At 50.8% G+C, this 22684-nt stretch overlaps 1 protein-coding gene across 1 annotated transcript; it reads left to right on the plus strand.

Annotated features, from left to right (window-relative positions):
• The first annotated feature begins 5712 nt into the window (after positions 1 to 5712).
• LOC113900909 (myelin and lymphocyte protein-like) lies at positions 5713 to 20306 on the plus strand. Its single transcript, XM_027554541.1, has 4 exons — positions 5713 to 6003; positions 15484 to 15651; positions 16744 to 16866; positions 19708 to 20306. The coding sequence occupies exons 1-4, from the start codon at positions 5911 to 5913 to the stop codon at positions 19801 to 19803; spliced, it is 480 nt and encodes a 159-aa protein (XP_027410342.1). The 5' UTR covers positions 5713 to 5910; the 3' UTR covers positions 19804 to 20306.
• The last annotated feature ends 2378 nt before the right edge of the window (positions 20307 to 22684 follow it).

Below are 22684 nucleotides of genomic sequence, written 5' to 3' on the forward strand. Positions count from 1 at the left end.
CAGGGAGGCCTAGCATGCTGCAGTCCATGGAGTCACAAAGAGTCGGACACAACTGAGCGACTGAACTGAACTGAACTGATCCAACTATACCAGCACTGTTGGTTATATCTTTTTTTCACTGAATTGCCTTTATGTCTTTGTTGAAACTCAACTGATCACATTTGGTGGATGTATTTTTATACACTCTATTCTCTTCCATTGATCTATTTGTCTATATTGATACCAATACCATACATCTCAATTTCTGTAGCTTTCTAGTCTGTGCTGTGTGCTATGCTGAGTCACTCAGCCGTGTCTGACTCTATAGGCTCCCCAGGCTCCTCTGTCTGTGGGGATTCTCCAGGAAAGAATACTGGAGTGGATTGCCATGCCCTCCTCCAGGGGATCTTCCCAACCCAGGGATTGAACCCAGGTCTCCCACATTGTAGGCGGTTTCTTTACCATCTGAACCACCACGGAAGCCCAGCTTTATAGTCTATTTAATCCCAAATATTTTCTAATTTGCCCCATTTAATTTTCTCACAGCCTTGTGCTATTTACAATATTTTCCAGATATTTGGATTTTTCAGATATTATTGATTTCTAATTTAAAACATTTGATCCGGAATACACTTTGTATGACTTGAATCCTTTTATACTGATTGAAACTTGTTTTCTGGACCATAGTGGTAAGTGTCCTAAATATTCTTGAATGTAAATGTAAAACATAAACCTCTTCAGTTCAGTTCAGTTCAGTCGCTCAGTCGTGTCCGACTCTTTGTGACCTCATGAATCACAGCATGCCAGGCCTCCCTGTCCATCAAAAACTCCCGTACTTCACTCAAACTCATGTCCATCAAGTCGGTGATGCCATCCAGCCATCTCATCCTCTGTCATCCCCTTCTCCTCCTGCCCCCAATCCCTCCCAGCATCAGGGTCTTTTCCAATGAGTCAACTCTTCGCATGAGGTGGCCAAAGTTTCAGCTTTAGCTGGAGTTTCAGCTTTAGCATCATTCCTTCCAAAGAACACGCAGGACTGATTTCCTTTAGGATGGACTGGTTGGATCTCCTTGCAGTCCAAGGGATTCTCAAGAGTCTTCTCCAACACCACAGTTCAAAAGCATCAATTCTTTGGCACTCAGCTTTCTTCACAGTCCAACTCTCACATCCATACATGACTACTGGTAAAACCATAGCCTTGACTAGATGGACCTTTGTTGGCAAAGTAATATCTCTGCTTTTCAATATACTATCTAGGTTGGTCATAACTTTCCTTCCAAGGAGTAAGCGTCTTTTAATTTCATGGCTGCAGTCACCATCTGCAGTGATTTTGGAGCCCAGAAATATAAAGTCTGACACTGTTTCCACTGTTTCCCCATCTATTTGCCATGAAGTGATAGGACCAGATGCCATGTCTTAGTTTTCTGACTGTTGAGCTTTAAGCCAACTTTTTCACTCTCCTCTTTCACTTTCATCAAGAGGCTCTTTAGTTCCTCTTCACTTTCTGCCATAAGGGTGGTGTCATCTGCATATCTGAGGTTATTAATATTTCTCCCGGCAATCTTGATTCCAGCTTGTGCTTCTTCCAGCCCAGCGTTTCTCAACATGTACTCTGCATAGAAGTTAAATAAGCAGGGTGACAATATACAGCCTTGACGTACTCCTTTTCCTATTTGGAAGCAGTCTGCTGTTCCATGTCCAGTTCTAACTGTTGCTTCCTGACCTGCATACAGGTTTCTCAAGAGGCAGGTCACTTAGAAGAAAACAAATGCCAGAAGCATCAAATGAGGATTTGGCAATGATGTGTTAGATATGACACCAAAGGCACAAGTATTAAAAGAAAAATAACACACAAATTGGACTTCATGAAAGTTTCTCATATTTGTCCATCAAGCAACTCTATCCACAGAGTCCAAAGGCAACCTAAAGAACAGTGGGAAATGTCTGCAAATCATATAAATGACAGGCCTGTGGAAACTTGACTATGAAAAAGCAAACAAGTTGATTCAAAAATGAACAGAGAGACTTCCCTGGTGGTCCAGTGGTTAAGACTCTGCACTTCCACTGCAGGGGATGTGGATCTAATCCCTGATTGGGGAACTAAGATCCCACCTACCATGCAGAGCAGCCAAAAAAAGAAAAAGAACAAAGGATTTGAATAGACATTATCCAAGGAGATGTATAAATGGCTAATAAGCACATAAAAAGATGCTCAGTATAATTTTCATTAGGAAAATGCAAATGAAAATTATGAAAAGAGAGCACCTCACATCCATTAGAGTGGCTAATATTTTAAAAAGCAGAAAATAAAGTGTTGGCAAAGATGTGGAGAAATTTAAACCCTTACACATTGTAGATGGGATTGTAAAGTAGTTCAGCTGCTATGGAAAACAATACGGTGGGTTCTTGAAACAATTAAAATTAGAATGACCGTACAGCCTGGCAAGTTCTCTTCTCGGTATATTCCTAAGAGAATTGAAATCAGGGTCTCACAGAAGTATTTGCACCCCCACGTTTGTAGCCGCACTATTCAGGGCACAACTGACGTCTCCGTCTCAAGATAAGCAGACAAGGAAAAGGTGGTCTGTATGTACGATGAAGTATTATTCAGTCTTAAAAAGGAAGGAAATTCTGATACCAGTAATAGCAAAAATGACCCTAAAGGACATTATGCAAAGGGACAGAAGTCCAATGGACAGGGATACATATTGCCTGATTCAACTTGTATGACGTACTTAGAATAATCAAAGTTAGAAACAGTAAATACAACAGTGATTGCCAGGACTGAGGAGAGAGGATGGGGATTTACTGCTTAGGAGGTAAGGGATGCACTTTCGCAAGAGGAAGAGAGTACAGGCATGGATGGGGCTGACGGCTGCCAGCAGCGCGAATGGACCGCGCTGAGCTGTACAGTGAAAGTGGTGGACGTGGTGAGCACTACGTGTATTCCACCACAATTAAAAATGTGTTCCAAGTAGAGTCGTAGAGCAAGTAATGAGAGAAGGTATGCAGAATAGTGAGCCCAGGGAATCACCTGAGCAAAGAGGGCCCCTCACTGTGTGCACGACTAGGTACACGCACTCCCACACATGTCATGGGAAGACGGATGTACAGCTGTTGCATGAACTACAAGAGAGGTCCAGAGAGGGACCGAGAGTCGGTGACTGGGCGGGGCCTGGGCTGGTTTGGAGGAGGGGCCTGGGGCAGGGAGGGGCTCCTGCAGATGTGGGGGGGGGGGGCAGGAAAAGAGTGAGAAGGTGGGGGTGGGGAGCCCAGGGGTTAGGAGAGGGGAGGGTGGTCATGCTTGCCCTCACCGCCTCCATGGGCCAGGACTCAGACACTAGCTGGATGCAGGAGGGCGGAGGAGGAGAGAACCCAGGCCCTCTGAGCAGGAGATGCTGGACCTGAGGCCTGAGCTTTTCATGGGGGAGAAATAGAACCTTCTGGGCTGAAGGCAGCTGCTCAGAACCCCAGTGACCACAGTTGACCCCAGACTGAGCCCAAAGGGGCTGCTGCCTCTGTACCTACTTCTGAGCTGGATAGACCTCAATCACCCCACAGTCCCAGCAGTCCACCCAAGGGTGGAACGTCCACAGAGGGCTGGGTGGGTGACTGAGGTGGGGAGAGGAAGGGAAGAGTAAGCCCACTGGCCCCCTAAGGGCCGGGGTTGGGAGGTGTGGTCCTCAGTTCACATCCTGACAAGGTACCAGATGATGATATTGTATGCACAATGGGGTGATCCAGGGAGGAACGATCCCACCAAGGATGGGTTTCTCCTGGGCTGAGAGATGTTATTTGCTGATGAAAATTCTAGTTCCTTTTTGAAACTGTTTCCTTCCCTGGGATTGCAAGGCCATGAGGACCCACCCCTTTTAAGAGTTCAAAGTGAGGCAGTGGTGATGTACACAGATCATCCTTTGGGTGCATGGTGCTCCATGCACTGGGTGATAAGTTGCTTCAGTCGCTTCAATCCCACCCTTTACAACCCTATGGACTATAGCCCACCAGGCTCCTCTGGCCATGGAATTTCCCAGGCAAGAATACTGGAGTGGGTTGCCACTTCTCCAGAGGAACTTTCCAACCCAGGAATCGAATCGTCATCTCCTGTGTCTCCTGCCCTGGCAGGCGGGTTCTTTACCACTAGCGCTACCTGGTGAGCTCAGATCAGCCTTTGATTTGGGTCAGATTCCAGGTGCAACTTGATGGGCACGTGGCAAATTCTGCTGCAGAGCTACAGGGTCCCGCCCCTCTTTGGGACAGGGAGATTGAGTCACATTAGTCTCAGGGCTGAATGGGGGGACAAGACTAAGTTGAGATACGCCTTATACTATTTAGTTTGACGTAGTTACTTTAAAAAGACAAAAGAAGGGGAAGTATTTTTAATCTTAAATGAGAAGAGGAAAAAACTCTTGAGTTTTTCTTTTTCTACATCCAGAATTCAAACCGCCATGGCCTGTGTTTCTTTAGCAGGTTTGTCTTCGAGGCAGCTAACACCAATTTTTAAAGTTCTGATTCTATGATGAGGCTCATTAACATACAAGAGAGCGACAGAAGACGAGATGGTTGGATAGCATCACCTATTCAATGGACAAGAACTTGGCAATCTCTGGGAGATGGTGAGGGACAGGGAGGCCTGGCGTGCTGCAGTCTCTGGAGTCGCAGAGTTGGACACAACTTAGTGACTGAACAACAACAACATATACAAAATTTCGCCTCTTTCCTCCTGAGCCCAGCCTGCCCTTGGCCTTTCCAGCTCTGCCCCAGGAGCCACTCTGCTCCCCACAGAGATCAGACCCTTTCCAGCCTCCAGGACTCTCCAGGCACACCTTGCCCCCCTCTTCTCGCTCAGGCTCTCCTCCTTGTCCTCTCGCAGAACCCCTCTGTGCCTGCTTCCTTCTGCCCTGGATGCCTCGGCTCTTTCCCCTGCTCCCCCAGCAGAGTGGCTCTGACCCCCTCAGGGGATTCCCATATCTATCCGGCAGCTTCCCAGTGTAAGGAACAAGGCCTGACCATCCTCCAGGGCCAGTGACTGCTGCTCCTCTGTAGGGAAGGCTGCCTCCTCCCTCCAGTTAACCACTGCTCACTCAAGGGTCCCTTCCACAAGTTCCCTGGACCCCGAGCCCAAGCCAGGCTGGGCTGGTGGGTGCTCTTGGGTCTCCCTGCACTCTCCTCCCAGCATCAAATGAGGTCATGTGAACAAAGAACCTATGGGGTGCTAGGCACTTAGCAAGCACTGGGCAGTGCTGGCTCCCTCCCAGCTCCAAGGTTCAAGGCCACTGTGACTGCCTTTAATCCATCGCTCAGCAGCTCCAGCACGGAGTGCGGGGACCAGGGGGTCAGGGTTCCCAGTGCTGGCTCCTAGGGCTCAGGGAAAGGGGATGGGAAGCCAGAGCGAGTCTCAGCACCGTCCCTGCAGCTGTGGGCAGGACTGGGAACTGGCCCCTCCTGGAGCCTGGCACCAGAGGTCACAAATACTAACTCACCCAGCAGAAAGACGAAAGAAGTCCACCTTAAGAACAGCTGGAGCAATGGTGACCGGAGGAGTGCGAAGACAAGGAGTTTTGAGTGCTGGTTTTTGACAGAGATCATTCTTAAGTGATGGTGATCATCACTTGCTAAGACCCAAAGTGTGCGAAGCGCCTAGCCAAGTGGTTTTGTTAGGCTCGGGTTTGGAGGTGGAGCGCAGACCTGGGACGCTGGAGCCAAGTCCCCGCCCCTACTCCCGGGTGGTTCAGGGCGAAGCCCGACGGTCTAGGGCGGTGGCAGGGCCCCACCGGCAGCGGCCTGGGGCTCCTCTTTCCTTGGCCCCTAAATCCCGGCCTCAACCCTCGCGGGTGCATCCGGCTCACCGGGCTCCCCGAGCAAGTGCTCGGTCAGCGCGGAGCCAGAGACGCGCGCCTCTGATTCCGAGGCGGACACCCGCGCGCCCGCATGGCCACCGGAACGGCTTCGGGCGGCCGCAGGCTGCCCAGGGGTTCCGCGGTCTTCACCACCTTCCCCGACCTGCTCTTCATCTTCGAGTTTGTGAGTCGCTGAGGACCAGGGAGGGCGGGCTGGGACGGGATGGGATGGGCAGTGCCGCGCGCGCTCTCCCCGCCCGCCCGTCCCAGAGCGGCCCTGGTCCGGGAGCACTGGGTGGGGTAGAGAAGGAGGGTGAGGACTGTCTCTTCCCCACCGCCACATGCAGTCTTCTGGCCCCTTCTAGCCCGCGACGACGGGGAGACTGTCACCGGGGCTTAGGTGGAGAAACCAAACTCACAGGGCTCAGTGGTCGGAAAGCTGGCCGGGTTCCACCGGCAGCGCGCAGGTACCAAAGCTGCGCTCCTAACTTGCTTCCCATGGGCTTCTTGGCGATCGACGTCCTTGTAGAGGCGCCCAGCTCTCTCCATGGTCAGGAATTTGTTTAAAAAATATAAAAATCGGCAAAAGAAAGATTAAGTATTACCGAAAGCGGTGTGGAGATAGGGTTGGTGTTGCAGGAGGAACCGAATCCGGATTATTTTCTCTTGGACGTTTCTGGAGAGTGAACGAAATTTTGGCAATCTGGAAATGATAAAACCAGCCGTCGTTTGCTCGCCACAGTCATTGTACCCAGTGTGAAGGATGGAGGGAGGGAGAGGGGCCTGTGAGAGCCGGGCCCTGACTTGGCTGACCTTGAGCATCCAAGGACTCCTTCCCCTGCAGTTAGTCCTTCCTTACACTGGAGCCGCACAGCCTCAACCCGAGGCTGCGGGAAAGCGCTTCTTCCTCTGGGCTCCTGTGAAGTGCTCCCTGTGGGACTCAGGCTAAACTTCCCAGGGCCTCGCCTAAAGGCGGTGGAGGGGTGGCAGGCAGGCTGTATTCCTTCTGTGGCTTTAACGCCAGAAGCCGCGAGACTCATTTCCCTGCAGCCCCACCGCATAAATGGCCGCCTGGAGAGTCCGTTGGAAAAGAAAACGTCCAGACCTGTTTAGAAACGGGACCCCAGCTTCTTGTCTCCTGATTGTCAAGGAGATGTGAACAGCAAAGGGAGCAGGTTCTGTCTTCCCTGGAGGGTTGGGGGAGATGGCAGAAGGGGTCAAGGTAGCCTGGTCGCACCCCTGTGGAGGAGCTGACATCTAGGAGAAGCCCTGGACACCTCTGGACCTAGCCACACCATTTGTAGGTGGGGACACTCGGGCCCAGAGTGGAAAGGACTGGCATCCACTAGTATGTTCCTTCCCAGACCACTCATCTCTGCTTCCAGTCAGCACTGAGCCTGTGTTTGCTCAAGGCTGGGTTTCTGGAAATGATCCTGTAGAACCTAAGACCAGGGAATAAGTAGTGAATGAGTAGTTCCTTCAGAGCCTACTGTATTTACAAAGGCAAGTTTTGTGACCAAAAGAGATGCTGGCTAAAAGTGAGGTGTGGTGGGGCAGAGAGATTTTTTAAGCAACAAAAGGACTTGCTAGTGTCTCGTAGGTTGCCCTGATGAGTGGCTTGCTCTGCCTTTGTAACTGTTTGGGGAGCATTATAACAAGAGTCACGAGAGAGTGTGTTAGTTGGGCTTCATGCAGGAGACTCTGGTGCACCCTCCTCCTCTTGCGCAGACAAGGTCTGGCTCAGGTGGCAGCAGGCGTGTGTGCTGGGGGTAGGGGGATCCTGGCGCCACAGAAGGGACAGCCTCCCAGCGCCCTCTGCCTCCTCTGTCATCACAGCTTAGTGGATGGAGTGCCAGAGTGAAGGATGAGCCCAGCCTGCTGGGGGGAGTCCTGGGTGATGAGGAGGATCCCCCTAAATCAACAAAAGTAGAAAACCAGGTGTAGGAAATCTCAGATCTATGGACTACCTGAAATGCATCGTTTTGATGCCTGCAGATAGTAGCGGCTTCTAAGAAAAATGTCTCCTTTGCCCCAAATACCTCTCTCACACCTGTCTTAGAAGTCATTTGTTTCTCTACCCCATTAACCCCTGCTTACCGGATCACACCCCTCCCACTTCCAGAGGGCCCTGGTGCCTCACTGTCATCCTAAATTTTTTACTTCCTCCTTGAATTGGGGATGGGCTCATAGGGTGCCTGGGAGGGCAGAGAAGAAAGCAGATGCCCGTTCTTTATATTTTCATCTGTACAAGCTGTACACATACAAAGCTGTACGTGTTTTGATGTGTGGAAAGAGTAGAGAACTAAAGGGCCTAAGAAGGAGCTGGCCAATCTGGGAGGGATGTTTATGTTTTTTAAATTATGAACTGTTTCAACAACAAAACATATACAACCCAATTAAGAAAATGGACAAAGGACTTGAATGCACAGTACTCCAAAGAAGACATGCAAATGGTCAATAAGCACGTGGAAAGATATCCATCATCATTAATCACTAGGAAAATGAAATCAAAGCCACAGTGACTACTGACCCGGTGTGCGACAGCTACTGAGCCTGCAGGCCGTGGAGCCTGCGCTCCTCACCTAGAGAAACCACTGCAATGAGAAGCCCGCGCACTGCAACCAGAGAGGAGCCGCGCTCCACAGCTAGAGAAAAGCCTGCACAGCAATGAAAAGAAAATAAATAAGTAAACTATCTTAAAAACACAATGAGCTCTACTTCACGTGAAATTAGGACTACTGTTATCAAAAAACTGGAAAATAAGTACTGGCTAGGATGTGGAGAAATTGGGACCCTCAGACATTGCTGGTATTGGAGAAGGAAATGGCAACCCACTCCAGTGTTCTTGCCTAGAGAATCCCAGGGACGGGGGAACCTGGTGGGCTGCTGTCTATGGGGTCACACAGAGTCCGACACGACTGAAGCGACTTAGCAGACATTGCTGGTGGGAATGTAAATTTGTTCACCTGCTATGAAATACAGTTTGGTAATTCCTCAGAAATAATTACCAGCCATCATCACAAAAATCTACGACAATAATGGAGAGGGTGTGGAGAGAAGGAAACACCTCCTACACTGTTGGTGCAAATGTAAATTGGTACAACCACTGTAGAGAACGGTAGTATGGAAATTCCTTAAAAAACTAAAATAAAGCTACCGTATGATACTGCAATCCCACTCCTGGGCATATATCTGGAGAAAAACATGGTCTGAAAGGAAATATCCACCCCAGTGTTCTTTGCAGCACAGTTTAAAATAGCCAAGAAATGAAAGCAATCTAAATGTCTATTGACAGATGAATAGATAAAGAATATGTGGCACATACATGCAATGGAATATTACTGAGCCATTTAAAAGAATGAAATAATGCCAGTTGCAGCAACATCAGTGGGCCTGGAGATGATCACACTATGAAATAAGTCAGACATCATATGATATTGCTTATATGCAAATCTTTTAAAAATTATACAAGTGAACTTATTTATAACAGAAACAGACTCACAGAGAATAAATTAACGGCTACCCGGGGGAAGGGTGGGGGGCAGGGATAGATTGGAAGTTTGGGATTGACATGTACATGCTGCTATGTTGTAAACAGATAACCAACAAGGACCTACTGTATAGCACAGGAGACTCTGCTCAATATTACTTAATAACCTAAATTGGAAAAGAGTTTGAGAAAGAATCGGTGTGTGTGTATGTACAGATGAATCACTTTGCTGCGCACTCGAAATGAACACATCTTTGTTAATCACCCATCCTCCAGTATAAAATTAAAATTTTAATTAAAAATTTTAAAACATAATAATAATTACCGCATGACCCAGCAATTCCTAGATTTATGACCAAAAGAATTGAATACAGAGACCCGAATAGGTACATAAACATGCATGTTTATAGCAGCTCCATTCACAGTAATTAACAGGGAGAAATAGCCCAAATGTCCCATCAGTGGGTGAATTAATAAAGAAATTGTGACCTTCCGTGCAATGGACTATTACTCAGCCTTAGAAAGGAATGGAGCACCGATCCATACTATAGAGTTAATGAGTGTGAAACTGCTGTGCTGAGAAGCCAGACACAAAAGGTCACGTGGTGCAGGACCCCATTTATATGAAAGGCACAGAAGAGATAAGGTTATGGACACAGAACACGAACCAGTGGTTTACTAGGGCCTGAGAAGAGAGCGAAACAGGGAGCGGTTCACTGGGCATGGTGCTTCCTTTGGGGGTGATACAGTGTTTTGGAGTTAGAGATGGTGGACTGCACAACGTCCTGAATGCATTAAATACCACCGAACTGGTCAAGGTGAAATGGTTCACTTCCTGTTGTGCCAATCCCACGTAAGTTTGTTTTTCCAGGTTCGATGCATGAGACAGGGTGCTCGGCGCTGGTGCACTGGGATAACCCAGAGGGATGGGATGGGGAGGGAGGAGGGAGGGGGATTCAGGATGGGGACACATGTACACCCATGGCGGATTCATGTCAGTGTATGGCAAAACCGATACAATATTGTAATTAGCCTCCAAAAAAATAAATAAATATAAAGTGAATCTAAAAATAATAATAAGAATAATTTATTTATTTGGGCTGTGCTGGGCCATCGTTGCTGTGCGGGCTTCTCTCTAGTTATGGGAGTGGGCTGACTCCCACTGTGGTGTGTGGGCGCCTCGTCACAGTGACTTCTCTTCTCGCAGCGCTCAGGCTCGAGGGCACACGGGCCTCAGCCACATGGGCTCCAGAGCACAGGCTCAGAAGTGGCCCACGGACTTAAGTGCTCCGAGCCACGAGGGATCTTCCCAGACCAGGGATCAAACCTGCCTCTCCTGTATTGGCAGGTGGTTCTTTACCACTGAGCCACCAGGGAAGTCCCTCCACTTCAGCTTCTTAAAATTAAGAACTATTTCAAATATTATAGAAAAGTATATATAATATTTTTGGAGAAGGAAATGGTAACCCACTCCAGTATTCTTGCCTGGAGAATTCCATGGAAAGAGAAGCCTGGCGGGCTGCTGTCCGTGGGGCTGCAAAGAGTCGGACACGACCTAGTGATGGACACTATACTGTGTATAATACTTTAATGAAAACCCTTGTAATTATCGCTCAGTTTTGTCAAATCTTAATGTTCCTCTCAGTATTAAGGAAATAGAACTTTCAGATGACATGTAAGCCCCCTGGATACTCTGCTTATTACTGTCTCTTCTTCCAGCTACAGAACCACCCCTGGGCTGAATGTGTGTTCAAGGTTAAAACTTGACTGCACCCCTAACTACCTCTGACTACATGTGGTGTGGTTTTATGTTTTCTCACTTTATGAAAGTTTTGTTGCCCTGTACATATCCTTCTGCAACAGGCTTTTCATGCAGCCTTATTCTGAGGTTTATACATGTTGACACTCTTTATCCATCTTCTGTTGATGGGCATTTGGGCGATTTCCAATCTGCTTCATTTTGATATTGCAGACGGCACTGCCAAAGAACATTCATGTATTCCCTTTACTTGTATGTTGGGAATTTCTTTCAGGAACACACACACTGGGTCATAGGGGTTGCACGTCCTCCTATTCCCAGATGTTAGCACATCACTGTCCAAAAGGGTTATTCCCCCTTACACAGCCCAGGAGTGGAGTTACCAGGAAGCTAATAAATATTAATTAAGCTCAGGACCCCTGCTTGTGCAGACTGTTTCCAGGACTCTGGCTTGCTTTGCATTCTTTTAGAAAGAAGGTTCCCATATTGTATAACCGTCCTGACTCCCACCAGCAGCTTATCAAAGTCTCCATTGTTCCCACACCTTGCCTCACTTGGCAGAGTCAGACTTTGTAATTTTCTGCTAGTCCAACGGGTGTGAAAGGCTTGATCCATTTTTTAAATCTGTGGTCCAGTGAGTTGTTGCTTACTCCCAGCCCATATTCCCATATCTGACTTCCCAATAGCCTGGGAGTTGCAGATGCCAGACCTTCAGCCTCCAGGTCAGCAGGGTGGACACCACTCCCCCCGCAAGACCAGGAAACTACCCAGGAGCAGGGAAGAGTGGTATCTTGGGTGAGGCATGGCAGCTCTCCCCGGGCCTGCACCCCTACCCTGGAGCTCCTGACCTCTGAAGGCTGCAGGGCCATCACAGGAAGAGGGAGACAGGCACGACCCGGTGGTGTAAGCCCATCTCTCTGAGCCACACACACCACACAGCTGTTGCCAGAAGTGGGGTCACAGAACAGAGCATGCTGAACCTGGGGAGGGTGGGGGAGGGGCACTTCCGCTGCAGTTCACCAGCCCCAGGGCCGAAGGACAGCTGGCAGCGGGAGCAAGGCTCCTCTCATGGGGCAGTCTCCTCTCCACCAGTGTGACTCTTCTCCTGGCCACTTCTAAAGCCGACCCTACATACGAGGGCAGTGTCATGGTGAACTGCTCTTGCGTCAGCTTGTGTAACTGTCACACACACACACAGAGGTCCTGACCTGGGCTCCACAGCCAGCCTGTCGAAGCCGGCACTTAGCAGCTGTGGGGATGTGAGCGGGCAACTGTGCCTCAGTTTTCGCATCAATAAAATGGGGACACGACAGTATAAACCTGTGGGATGCTGTGAGGAATAAGTGAATGTCATATACACAAAGCTCTTAAGACGAGTGATGCACACAGTTACTGCTCGGTAGCAATCAGGTGCAATGATTAATTTAGTAACGCCTCAAATGCATGGTCTGAGATCACCTGGCTAGTGTGTGCTGAAAGGGGGCAAGCGGGCAGGGGCAGGGGCGGTGTGGGTGATCCACACCACCTTTTCTTTAGATGCCCTTCTCAGGCAGGACGCTGAGTAGATTTGGGGGCGGGTGAGGCTGTTGAGGGAACATTCAACTTGTCTCTGGGTCAAGTACCACACAGATAACCTATCTCAATAGGGCGTCCCACAGACTCTCCTCCCCATAGAGGGGAAACGGAGGGCAGAAGTTGGCGTGTCCTCTGCCAGGAGCCGCTCTGGCCAGCCTGACCGGGGGGGTGACCAAGGAGAAGAGGATGCTGTGGCTGCCCCTCCTGTCTTGTGCCTTTGGGTGGCACCAGCACGGTGCCAGGACCCTGGGGAAAGCTTTGTGAATTCTGAGCGTGTATTAGTAGCAAATTGCCGTATCTGCCAGAAGGCAGAGGAGCAGTTGCCACGGGGCCTGGTTAAACTTTTCAAACATGATTTGTCATCGTGTCAGTTTATCAGCGTCTGGCAGGGCCCTGTTTCAGGGCGAGGGCACCTGCTGGCACTAAACCTTGCCCGCAGGCAGTCTCCCAGAGCCTCCATCATGCCCTCCAGCTGCCTGCTGATAAGCCAGACACTGTGGGTCGAGGGACCTGGCCAGAAGGGGACCACCCAACCACTCTTACGTCTTAGGACTCTTCCCAAGACAGACCAGCCCCTCAGTGGTCTCCATTCACGGTGCCCCGGTGTGGGTGCCCGTGCGGCTAAGTCCTTCATACCCAGCTGACCTGGAAGCCCACACTGAGAGCACCCTTTCCTGTACTGCAGGCCAGTCTTGCGGTCTGCCCCTGCCTGATGCATGACTCTGCCCATGTCCCTGGCACACACTGGGCTCTCTGAGACACTAGTTCTCAGGATGCGTCCACAGGAAAGGGACTGGCATTTATCTCCTACCTGGCCAATGTGCATGAATCAGAAGAGAATCCTCGACCACAAGGGAAGAAGGGTAAAACTGACACCCACACCCTTCTCAAAGAGAGAGCCTGAGGCCCTGCAGAGCAGCGCTGTTGGCTGAGGCGCTCTGCTCACTGCTGCACGCGCACTGCTGCGAGCTTGCCGCGCTGCCGGCCCCCTGGGTGCCTCCCATCAGATCTGTTTTTCTTGCACAGAACCCACTCCTGTCTGATCTAAGCGTCCAAGGATTTTTTTTTTTTTTTTTTGTCTCTTATGGCTGACATTCATATTTTTCATGAAACCTCCTTATTCGATCTCTGTATCCTGCTGGGTAAAGCCAGTGGGCACAGGGAGGGAAGAAGGTCCATCCAAACGAGGGCAAGCCTGTCTACAAGCCCTTGGCTTTGAGGATCTGAGGTCATGACCTCTACATCTGTCCTTACGCTCCTGGAACTCCCTGACCCTGAGGACACCAAGCAGAGTGTCTTCTGGATAACGACAAGGAAAAGAGCACTTCTCTCATGCCTGCCCTAGGTCATCCAAGACCAGGCCCTCTTGGGTCCTTCCCACTCCTGCCACACCTCCAGTAGATAGAGTGCTTCCTGGACTTGGTCATTTAGGGGCCAATTTTTTTTAATGCTAATAACATAGTGTAGCTAATTCATTTTGCAAAGTAAAGACCAAAAGGATCAACTAGTCCCTACCATTTTATAAAAGAATGGATATTTTTATATTAAAAATACTTGCTGTAATTCAGTTGCTCGGTCATGTCCGATTCTGTGACCCTATGGAGTGCGACACGCCAGGTTTCCCTGTCCTTCACCATCTCCCAGAGTTTGCTCAAACTCACGTCCGTTGAGTCAATGATGCCATCCAACCATCTCATCCTCTGTCATCCTCTTCTCCTCCTGCCTTCAATCTTTCCAGAATCAGGGTCTTTTCCCATGAGTTAGCTCTTTGCATCAGGTAGGCTGCAGTCCATGGGGTCGTGAAGAGTCCGACACGACTGAGCGACTTCAGTTTCATGCATTGGAGAAGGAAATGGCAACCCACTCCAGTGTTCTTGCCTGGAGAATCCCAGGGACGGGGGAGCCTGGTGGGCTGCCGTCTATGGGGTCACACAGAGTCAGACACGACTGAAGCGACTTAGTAGCAGCAGCAGCAGCAGCTAAAATATTAGTGCTTCAGCATCAGTCCAGTTCCAGTGAGTATTCAGGGCTGATTTCCTTTAGGATTGACTGGTTTGATCTCCTTGCAGTCCAAGAGATTCTCAAGAGTATTCTCCAGCACCACAATTCAAAAGCATCAACTGTTTGGCACTCAGCCTTCTTTATGGTCCAGCTCTCACATCTGTACATGACGACTGGGAAAACCATAGCTTTGACTATATGGGCCTTTGTCAGCAAAGTGATGTCTCTGCTTTTCAATGCGCTGTCCAGGTTTGTCATAATTTTTCTTCCAAGGAGCAAGCAGCTTTCAATTTCACGGCCACAGTTATGGGATTTTGGAGCCCAAGAAAACAAAATCTACAACAGTTTCCACTGTTTCCCCATCTATTTGCCATGAAGTGATGGAGCCGGATGCCATGATCTTAGTTTTTTGAATGCTGAGTTTTAAGCCAGCTTTTTCACTCTCCTCTTTTCCCTTCATCAAGAGGCTCTTTAGTTCCTCTTTGCTTTCTGCCATCCAAAAATTAGGAAGGATATAACCTCAGAAATAGCTCTTCTAATGATAAAACTGGATGGCATAAATCCTTTCTAGTGCTAACAAATTTTTACCTAGTATATGACTCAGTTTGCCCATCTCACAAATGGTTCAGTATGAGGATTAACCGAGTTAACATTTGTGAAGAGCCCCGGCTCCCCAGTGTGACCACTGGGCCTGGGCCCTCCTGGTCTGACCGTCACCATTGTCTCCCTCGTGAGGATTAACCGAGTTAACATTTGTGAAGAGCCCCGGCTCCCCAGTGTGACCGCTGGGCCTGGGCTGTCCTGGTCTGACCGTCACCCTTATCTCCCTCCCTCTGCAGGCCTTTGGGGGGCTGGTGTGGATTCTCATCCTCTTGACCCAGGTGCCCGTCCCCCTGATCCAGGGCTGGGTCCTGTTCGTGTCTGTGTCCTGCTTCATAGTCACCACTCTCCTGCTCTTCCTCTACATTGTTGGTGCCCATAAGAACCGGAATTTCTGGATCACCCTGGTGAGTCCAGCCCTGCGTGTCTGGGGCAGGGGGTAGTGATGGGCGCTGTCCCCTGGGAGGCGGGCTTTCCCAGTGCGGGGTGAGGAGCCCTGTGGGTGTCTCCCACGCGCCCTCCAAGGCCGAGTGGCGACAGCAGCCCAGGGGTCCCGCGGCAGGAGGCTGACTGACGCTGTCCCTGCCTGGTTCTCCGGGGGCTGCTCTGCCTTCTCCTCTGCGATCACCCCTTTCCTGGAAACCAGCAGCCCAGCATCCCTCCCTGTCCCTCCCGCACCTGCCAGGGGTCGGTCGGCCTCTCCCCCCACCCGCAGGACTGGCTTTCGCCTCCGGGGAGGGGCCGGGGCGCCGGGCGTGGGCCCCGCTGCCCGGTGTGAGGCGTGCTCACTGCCCGGCTCCCGTCCCCGCCTCTAACGTGGGGTCACCAGAGAGGAGCCTGGCAGGGGAAGAGATGGCCTGTGATCTCCCTTCCGCGTGAATTCTGCCTTGAGGCCCGTGAAGGGGGGAAATGACGCCTGGGCCACCTGCCCTGCCCTCCCCTGGACGGGGTGGGGCCGTCAGCCAGGCCTCTTACTCTCCCAAGGCCTCCAGCCTAGACTTCAGAAACCCCCTCCATTCACAACTACTCAAAGCCCGTTCTAGTACTTTTTTCCTTTTAACTATACCTGGAGCCCCACTAGACTACCCCCCAAAATGAAAAACAAAACCACGGACACGGCCTAACCTTTTCACTCTGCACTGGCACCAAGACCACATCTGAACTCCGGGCTGTGACCGTGCATGACACCTCTCATGTCCAAAACCGATTTCCAACAATCCAAGAGGCCCTCTCCCAGCCCTTACTAGATCTCATCTCAAGTGAAAGTCCCTCCTCCTTTAAAGTCCTTTCTCTGCTCCCAAACCGAGGAGCAGCCCTGGTTAGTGAATCAGTCCTTGTGAGGAGGGGCTGGGGGTGGAGCGGAGGTTGGGCGGGGAAGGGGTAAAAGGAAACCACGGAGGGTAACACAGGGGCCTGGCCAGGCAGGGACAGGTGGGCTCAGGGGCCCCCGGGACCATAGCCGCCCACGTCACTCTCTGATGGCCCTTTCTGACCTGCAGGACACAGCCTACCATTGCCTCGCCGCCCTGTTCTACTTCAGCGCCTCTGCCCTGGAAACTCTGGTCACTATCGGCCTGCAAGACGACATATACAAACATTACAGTGAAAACATCTCCGCTGTGGTGAGTCCTCGGTTCAGCCTCAGTGTTCACAGCCCCCGCTGCCCACTGACGGGGGTTCTGAGCAGAAGGGCTCCTGAGTCCTCCCTGGTGGTTCTTAGTTTGCTTAATTCTCAACCAAGTAAACTTTCCTCCTCATTTCTGCAAAAACAAAGCCCCAGACGAGGGAACTGATGCGCCCAGACCCTCTCGGGCACAGTCAGTTCTGCAGTGCCCAGGCCCGGGCTGGCCAGGGGTCTGAGCCTGGGTGGGCTTTGAGGGGGCAGATGTGGGAGGTGGCGCGACCATGAGGGTCTGGCACTGTCGGAGGTCCTGTGAACAATCATTTTCCCTTCACAGCAGCCCGAGGATGCAGGTGGGGTCCAGGCCAACTACTCTGTTACCCACAGTCTTAGCACAACTGTGAGCAGAGAGTCTGCCCACCTGGGTTCCAGGCTGTCCCTGAGGGTCTTCCAGGGAAGCTCACGGTCAGGGCGGGGGCAGTGTTGAGACCAGGGATGGGAAACTGAATGGCCAGTGTCTCCCAGGCCCTGGCTCTGGGGCTGCGGGGAGGCCCCTCCAGGCACAGCGTGTCCAGACCTCCAGCTGTGGGTGTTTGCTTCTGGGATTAGACCTTTGTCTCTTGTCCACGGCGTCTCCTTCCTGGCAGCTCTGAGAACCTGTGCAGTGAGAGGGTGTGAACTTCACACTCATTCTTTCTGCAAGTCTCTTGCACCTTCTGAGCCTCAGTTTGCTCACCTATAAAATGAGACAGCAATCCTTTTTGTTTCCCTGGAGGATGAGCGAGCTATTAAACCACTTCCTCCCAAGGCTTCCCAGGTAGCAATGGGTAGAACAGGGGCTGGAACCTCCCTCACCCCATTAGAATAGATGGGGTGAGACTGCAGGTCCCTAAGCTCTAAAAGGAACATCCTCCCACTGCGGGGACAAGACCCCTTAGTGGGCCGTGAATTCATGACCTAATTTCCTCGTTGCTGAAATGGATCAGAATGACCAGGAGTTCAAGAGAGAGGGGACATAAGTATAACCTACAGCTGATTCATGTTGATGTATGGCAGAAACCAACACAATATTGTAAAGCAATTACCCTCCAATTAAAAATACATACATTAAAAAAAAAAAAAAAGAATGGCAAGGAATGAGAATGTATTGTTTCCTAGAAATCTTTTCCAGAGTTGAGCTTGTATAGGCTTGCATCAGGGTGCTAATTCATATCAGATGTATTTCTAACCATGAACATTGTTTAAAAAGCAAGAAAAAGTTGAAGAAACATTACTCCTTACTTAGATTTCTAGGAAATCCTGAGGTCGAATGTGATGACAGACCACAACATGACCATCCCAGGTGCCAAAGCCGTGTCTCCTCACACCTTTTGGGAAGGGTAGATCAGAGGGCAGCAGGGGATGGGATAGTTAGATAGCATCACTGACTCAGTGGACATGAACTTGAGCAAACAGGAGATGCAGAAGGACAAGGAAGCCTGGCGTACTGCAGTCGATGGGATCACAGAGTTGGACACCACCGAGTGAACAACAGAACAGAGGTTGAAATAAAACCCACGGGGTGGGCACCGCTGGGCTCTGGGAAGGGGGTTAGTGCGGGTGCCCTTCCTGCTCCCAGAGGCAGGGGTCTCGGGGAGAGGGCCTCGAAGCCTGTCTGCTAGCCTCCAGGGGCCTGTTCCCTTCCCTGGGGAAGCCACACACTCCCCTCAGCTCCCAGCTGCTCCCAGTTCCATAAGCAGGGCCCTCTCATGGTCCCTGGGACCCCCTCAACTGTCCCACAGAGTGGGAGCCTCGCCCATGTTAGTTCATCTCCCAAGATGGCGCCCAACTACAGCGAGGCAGCGCCTGGGCTGCTCTCCCTCCCCTTGGGAGGGTCATCCGCCTCCTCCGTCGCTCTCCCTCCCCTTGGGAGGGTCATCCGCCTCCTCCGTCACCTTCAGACGACTGTTTCTACACCCCCCACAGTAGAGAAACCACGGGTACCTCCCTCATCTCAACCCCAGCAGCTGGAAACTCTTGACCCCACACCCAAAGCCAAGCCAGATGCGGATGTTTGCTTGTGGGCAGGCAGCCCTTGGGGCCAGCCACTCCGAGCTGGGTGAGAGGATAGACGGTGCCCAGGTGAGAACGTGGCAAGCCAGGGCCTTGACCAGGCACAGTGTGACCGTTTGCCACATTTCTCAGCCTCTGCTCCCAGCAGCTTTCTCAGTAAGCCCCCTCCTTTCAGCAAAGGCTCAAAATTCCTCCTCCCAATGCCAGTCCCTCACTTCCTGTGTCCTGGCTTCCTGGCCTATGCTTGTGAAATTCAGGATCTTAGCGTAAAATTCTGGTGGGGGTCTGAGGATGTCTAGGCAGCAATGAGACCTTAACCAGAGCCAGCAAACCCATGCAGTCGTATTCTCTGAGCCAAGGCTGCTGGAATCAAAGCTGGTGGACTCTGGTCATCCCGGTGTGCAGGAAGGAAGCTTTCCATGAAGAGCAGGGGACATTTGCTGCAAGTATCTTTGGAGGGGTCTCTGAGGGCCCTCATTTCCAACTGGGTGGCACCAAATGGAGATGTGTGATGGCAGTGGTTGACTTTGCATGCCAAGGTCAGGAGATGCAATAGGTCACCTGGAGTCAGTGCCTAGAGCATTCTGGGCTACGCCTGGGCTCTGAAAGGAAGGATGACTGTGTGAGTGATGGGAAACAATGGCAGTCCACAAACTTCAGGGCCAAGTGTCATGCAAGCGGCCAGCCCAGCTTGGAAGGCCCTCATGCAAGCGGCCAGCCCAGCTTGGAAGGCCCATGACTTGCCCTCTCACCAGGCACCCCCATTAACGGTTATTTCTCTTGGTTGCAGGTGTTTTCAATCATAGTCACACTGCTGTACATGGTCCACGCCGTGTTTTCTTTAATCAGATGCAAGGTTTCCTACAGGAACAGAGAACATTCCTGAAAACACAGACAATGGTCACTCATCAGGCTGCCTTCCAGCATAACATTTGAGGCTGCAGAATTGCTCTCGATTGTGGAAAAAGAAAACAAAAAGCCACATTCTCTTTCTTTGTGGGTGCTATGTTGACTGTTCAGGTACCTTCGTGTCAGGGTAAAGGGCTTGCTACCTTTAGCCTCCAAGAGTTGAGAAGTCTTTCTAGGGTCATTTCCTATTGAAGGGGGTGGTGGGGTGGGAAGTGGGGACTGTGATCTGAGAGACCACAAAACAAGGATCCCCCACTGGTCTCTGGACTGAGTCTTTGTTACTATCTATTGCAATTTTCCATGGGCCCTTTTGAGTATCCATCTTGCAGCATGTTTCTAGGTCTTCAAGGAAATCTTACATCTTCAAGGATATTCTAGTTGTCATAGAGAATAAAACTCTCCCAGCAAATATTTACCGATGTGCAGGAAGAAACATGATAAACTCTTCAAATAATTTATAAAGTGCCTTTATGGTCAATACTCTCATGGGGTAATTTTTTGTTTTTTTTTTATTCTCCCATGTGGGCAACACCATCATGTCAGCTTTCTTTCTAAGGAATCCTTGCTTAGACCAAATCTCAGAAGCAGCATCAAAGGGCAGTTCAGATGACAGCTGTTTGTTATTCCAGAGTAACTGTACCAGGAAAGGCCACTTTCACTGAGTCTACTTAAAACTTCAGTTAAAATGTTATAGGAGGGACTTCCCCAGTAGTCCAGTGACTAACACTTCACGCCCTCAATGCAGGGGCCCAGCTTCAATCCCTGGTCAGGTAACCAGATCCCCCATGCCACAACTAAGACCCAGCACAGCCAAATAAATAATTTTTTAAAATGTTGCAGTAAATTAGGAGCAAAAGATTTGATTGGGGCTTATACTGAATATTTTAAATACAAAGAAAGGATAGGAAGTTTGTCACGTGTTTAACAAAATTTGCAACCAAGTGTTGACCGAGGAAGTCTCATTTTTTCATAAAGTACCAGTGATGCTAACACAGGCTCATGTTCAACCCTAACAAAAAAAAAAAGAAACTGCAGGCTTAGTTGAATTTCCAAGTTTTCTCAAGGTTTTGAAGTTTCATTCTCTTTATAAAGAAGCTGTGACATGCTCTTTCCCCCTTTTCAGTTGCCAGTTGTCTAACACTAAGCCTCGTTAGTCCCAAGCTTTGCAGAAGATTCTCTGACATGACTTCCTCATTCCTCGTATCCTGAGTCATTTCTATAACGTGCAGTTTCATTGGCATTTGCTTTGCATCCTCTTTGCACTTGATGTAATGAGGATGGGAAGCCTCAAAAGATGCCCTCCCTGTTTTCCTTCACCCAGACCACTCGCCTCCCTACCCCCAACAAACCTTGGTCCAGTCTTCTGCTGGTGCATCTCATTGCTCAGTTCTGTCTGCATCCAACTGTTTAGGAAGTGTCTGCAGGTATAAGTTCTGGCCAGTGGGCAGTCCTCCCTGCTAAGTGCAGTGCTCCCAGGAAACCCATGTGGCCTGGCGAAGAGGGCATGTAAGAAGCTGGGCCATAGCAGAAAGGTCCTCAGACCACAGAGACTGGATGTTGACGGAGCACCTGCTCTGTGCTGGGACCTCCAGGTGCGGCGTGCTGTCTGCTCCCCAAGCCCCTCATGGCTAGCATGCCTCTGTTCTTCAGTTCTGCCTCTGGGTCTTGAGCAGGAGGGAACTTCCTCTGGGGCAGAACTTGTTGCCCTCCCCAAGGACAGTGGGACATGCCTTAGAGGTTGTCTGCTTGGTAGCCCTGTCCTGGACCAAAGTGTCGGTCACACCAAAACCCAAACACAACTGCCCAGAGGCCCCACATCTGCACTGTGACAGAAACACAACTGCCCAGAGGCCCCACATCTGCACTGTGACAGAAACACAACCGCCCAGAGGCCCCACATCTGCACTGCGACAGAAACACAACCGCCCAGAGGCCCCACATCTGCACTGTGACGACGTGCCTGCCGCCTTTGGAGGTCTGGCCTTGGGCCAGGCAGCTCCCATATAGAGAGCCTCCTGTCCTCCTCCCAGTTGGGCACAGGACACAGCCACAACTGTCCTTTCACAGGCAGGGGGACGGGTGCACTCGCTGGTGAGAACTGGAGCTGGTGGGGCTGGCTTCCTCTGCCCCTGAAGCTCTGTAGTCACTCCCTGCCCTCAGGTGCCCAGACCTGTCCCCACGAAGGTCTGTCCTCTGGCTTCTCAGGAAGTGACAGTGAGACAAGGCCTTGTAGTGGACCTGAGGCTAGTGGGCAGAGGACATCAGGGGCGGATGGCACCGGGCACAGGGGCAGCCCTGGACCACCAGCGGAGTCTGCAGGCGGCCACGCGGCTGGGTCCAGGTCCTGGGCACAGCGCACTTCCTGAAAGGGCTGCCTGCTCCGAGCGGCAAAGTCAAGGCCAGGCCCGTTCAGGCAACCACCGAGCTCCACGTTGCAGCCCCCACGAAGCCAAAGGCCCCTGTTCAATCGATGCTTTGTGAAGAAGGTGTATACTTGGGTGTTTTTAAGTTCATGGAACCAAGACCTAAGACCCTCCCTGGGCCTGAGAAAGGAGTCAGAACCTGATGTCTGTATGTGACCAAGAGTCAAAGGTCTATATCGCAGCCCCCCAAAAACAAAGCCCCCCCGGTCCAGCTGGTGCTTTGTGAAGGTAACTTAGTGTCTTTAAATTCATGGAACAAAGAGCTAAGTCCCACCCAGCCTGAGTAGCCAGGCCTAAGCACCCTCAGTCTGCCCCACACCCGCCCTAGGGGACAGCAGTCCTAGGAGGGGTTGGGGACACTACAGATGAAGAACAGGAGGCTGCAGGGGGCACGAGACTGGCCAAGTGCGTCCAGTGGGTTGGTGCTGGGGCTGG

The sequence above is a fragment of the Bos indicus x Bos taurus genome, chromosome 11 (assembly GCF_003369695.1).
Source record: "Bos indicus x Bos taurus breed Angus x Brahman F1 hybrid chromosome 11, Bos_hybrid_MaternalHap_v2.0, whole genome shotgun sequence".
Taxonomy (NCBI): domain Eukaryota; kingdom Metazoa; phylum Chordata; class Mammalia; order Artiodactyla; family Bovidae; genus Bos; species Bos indicus x Bos taurus.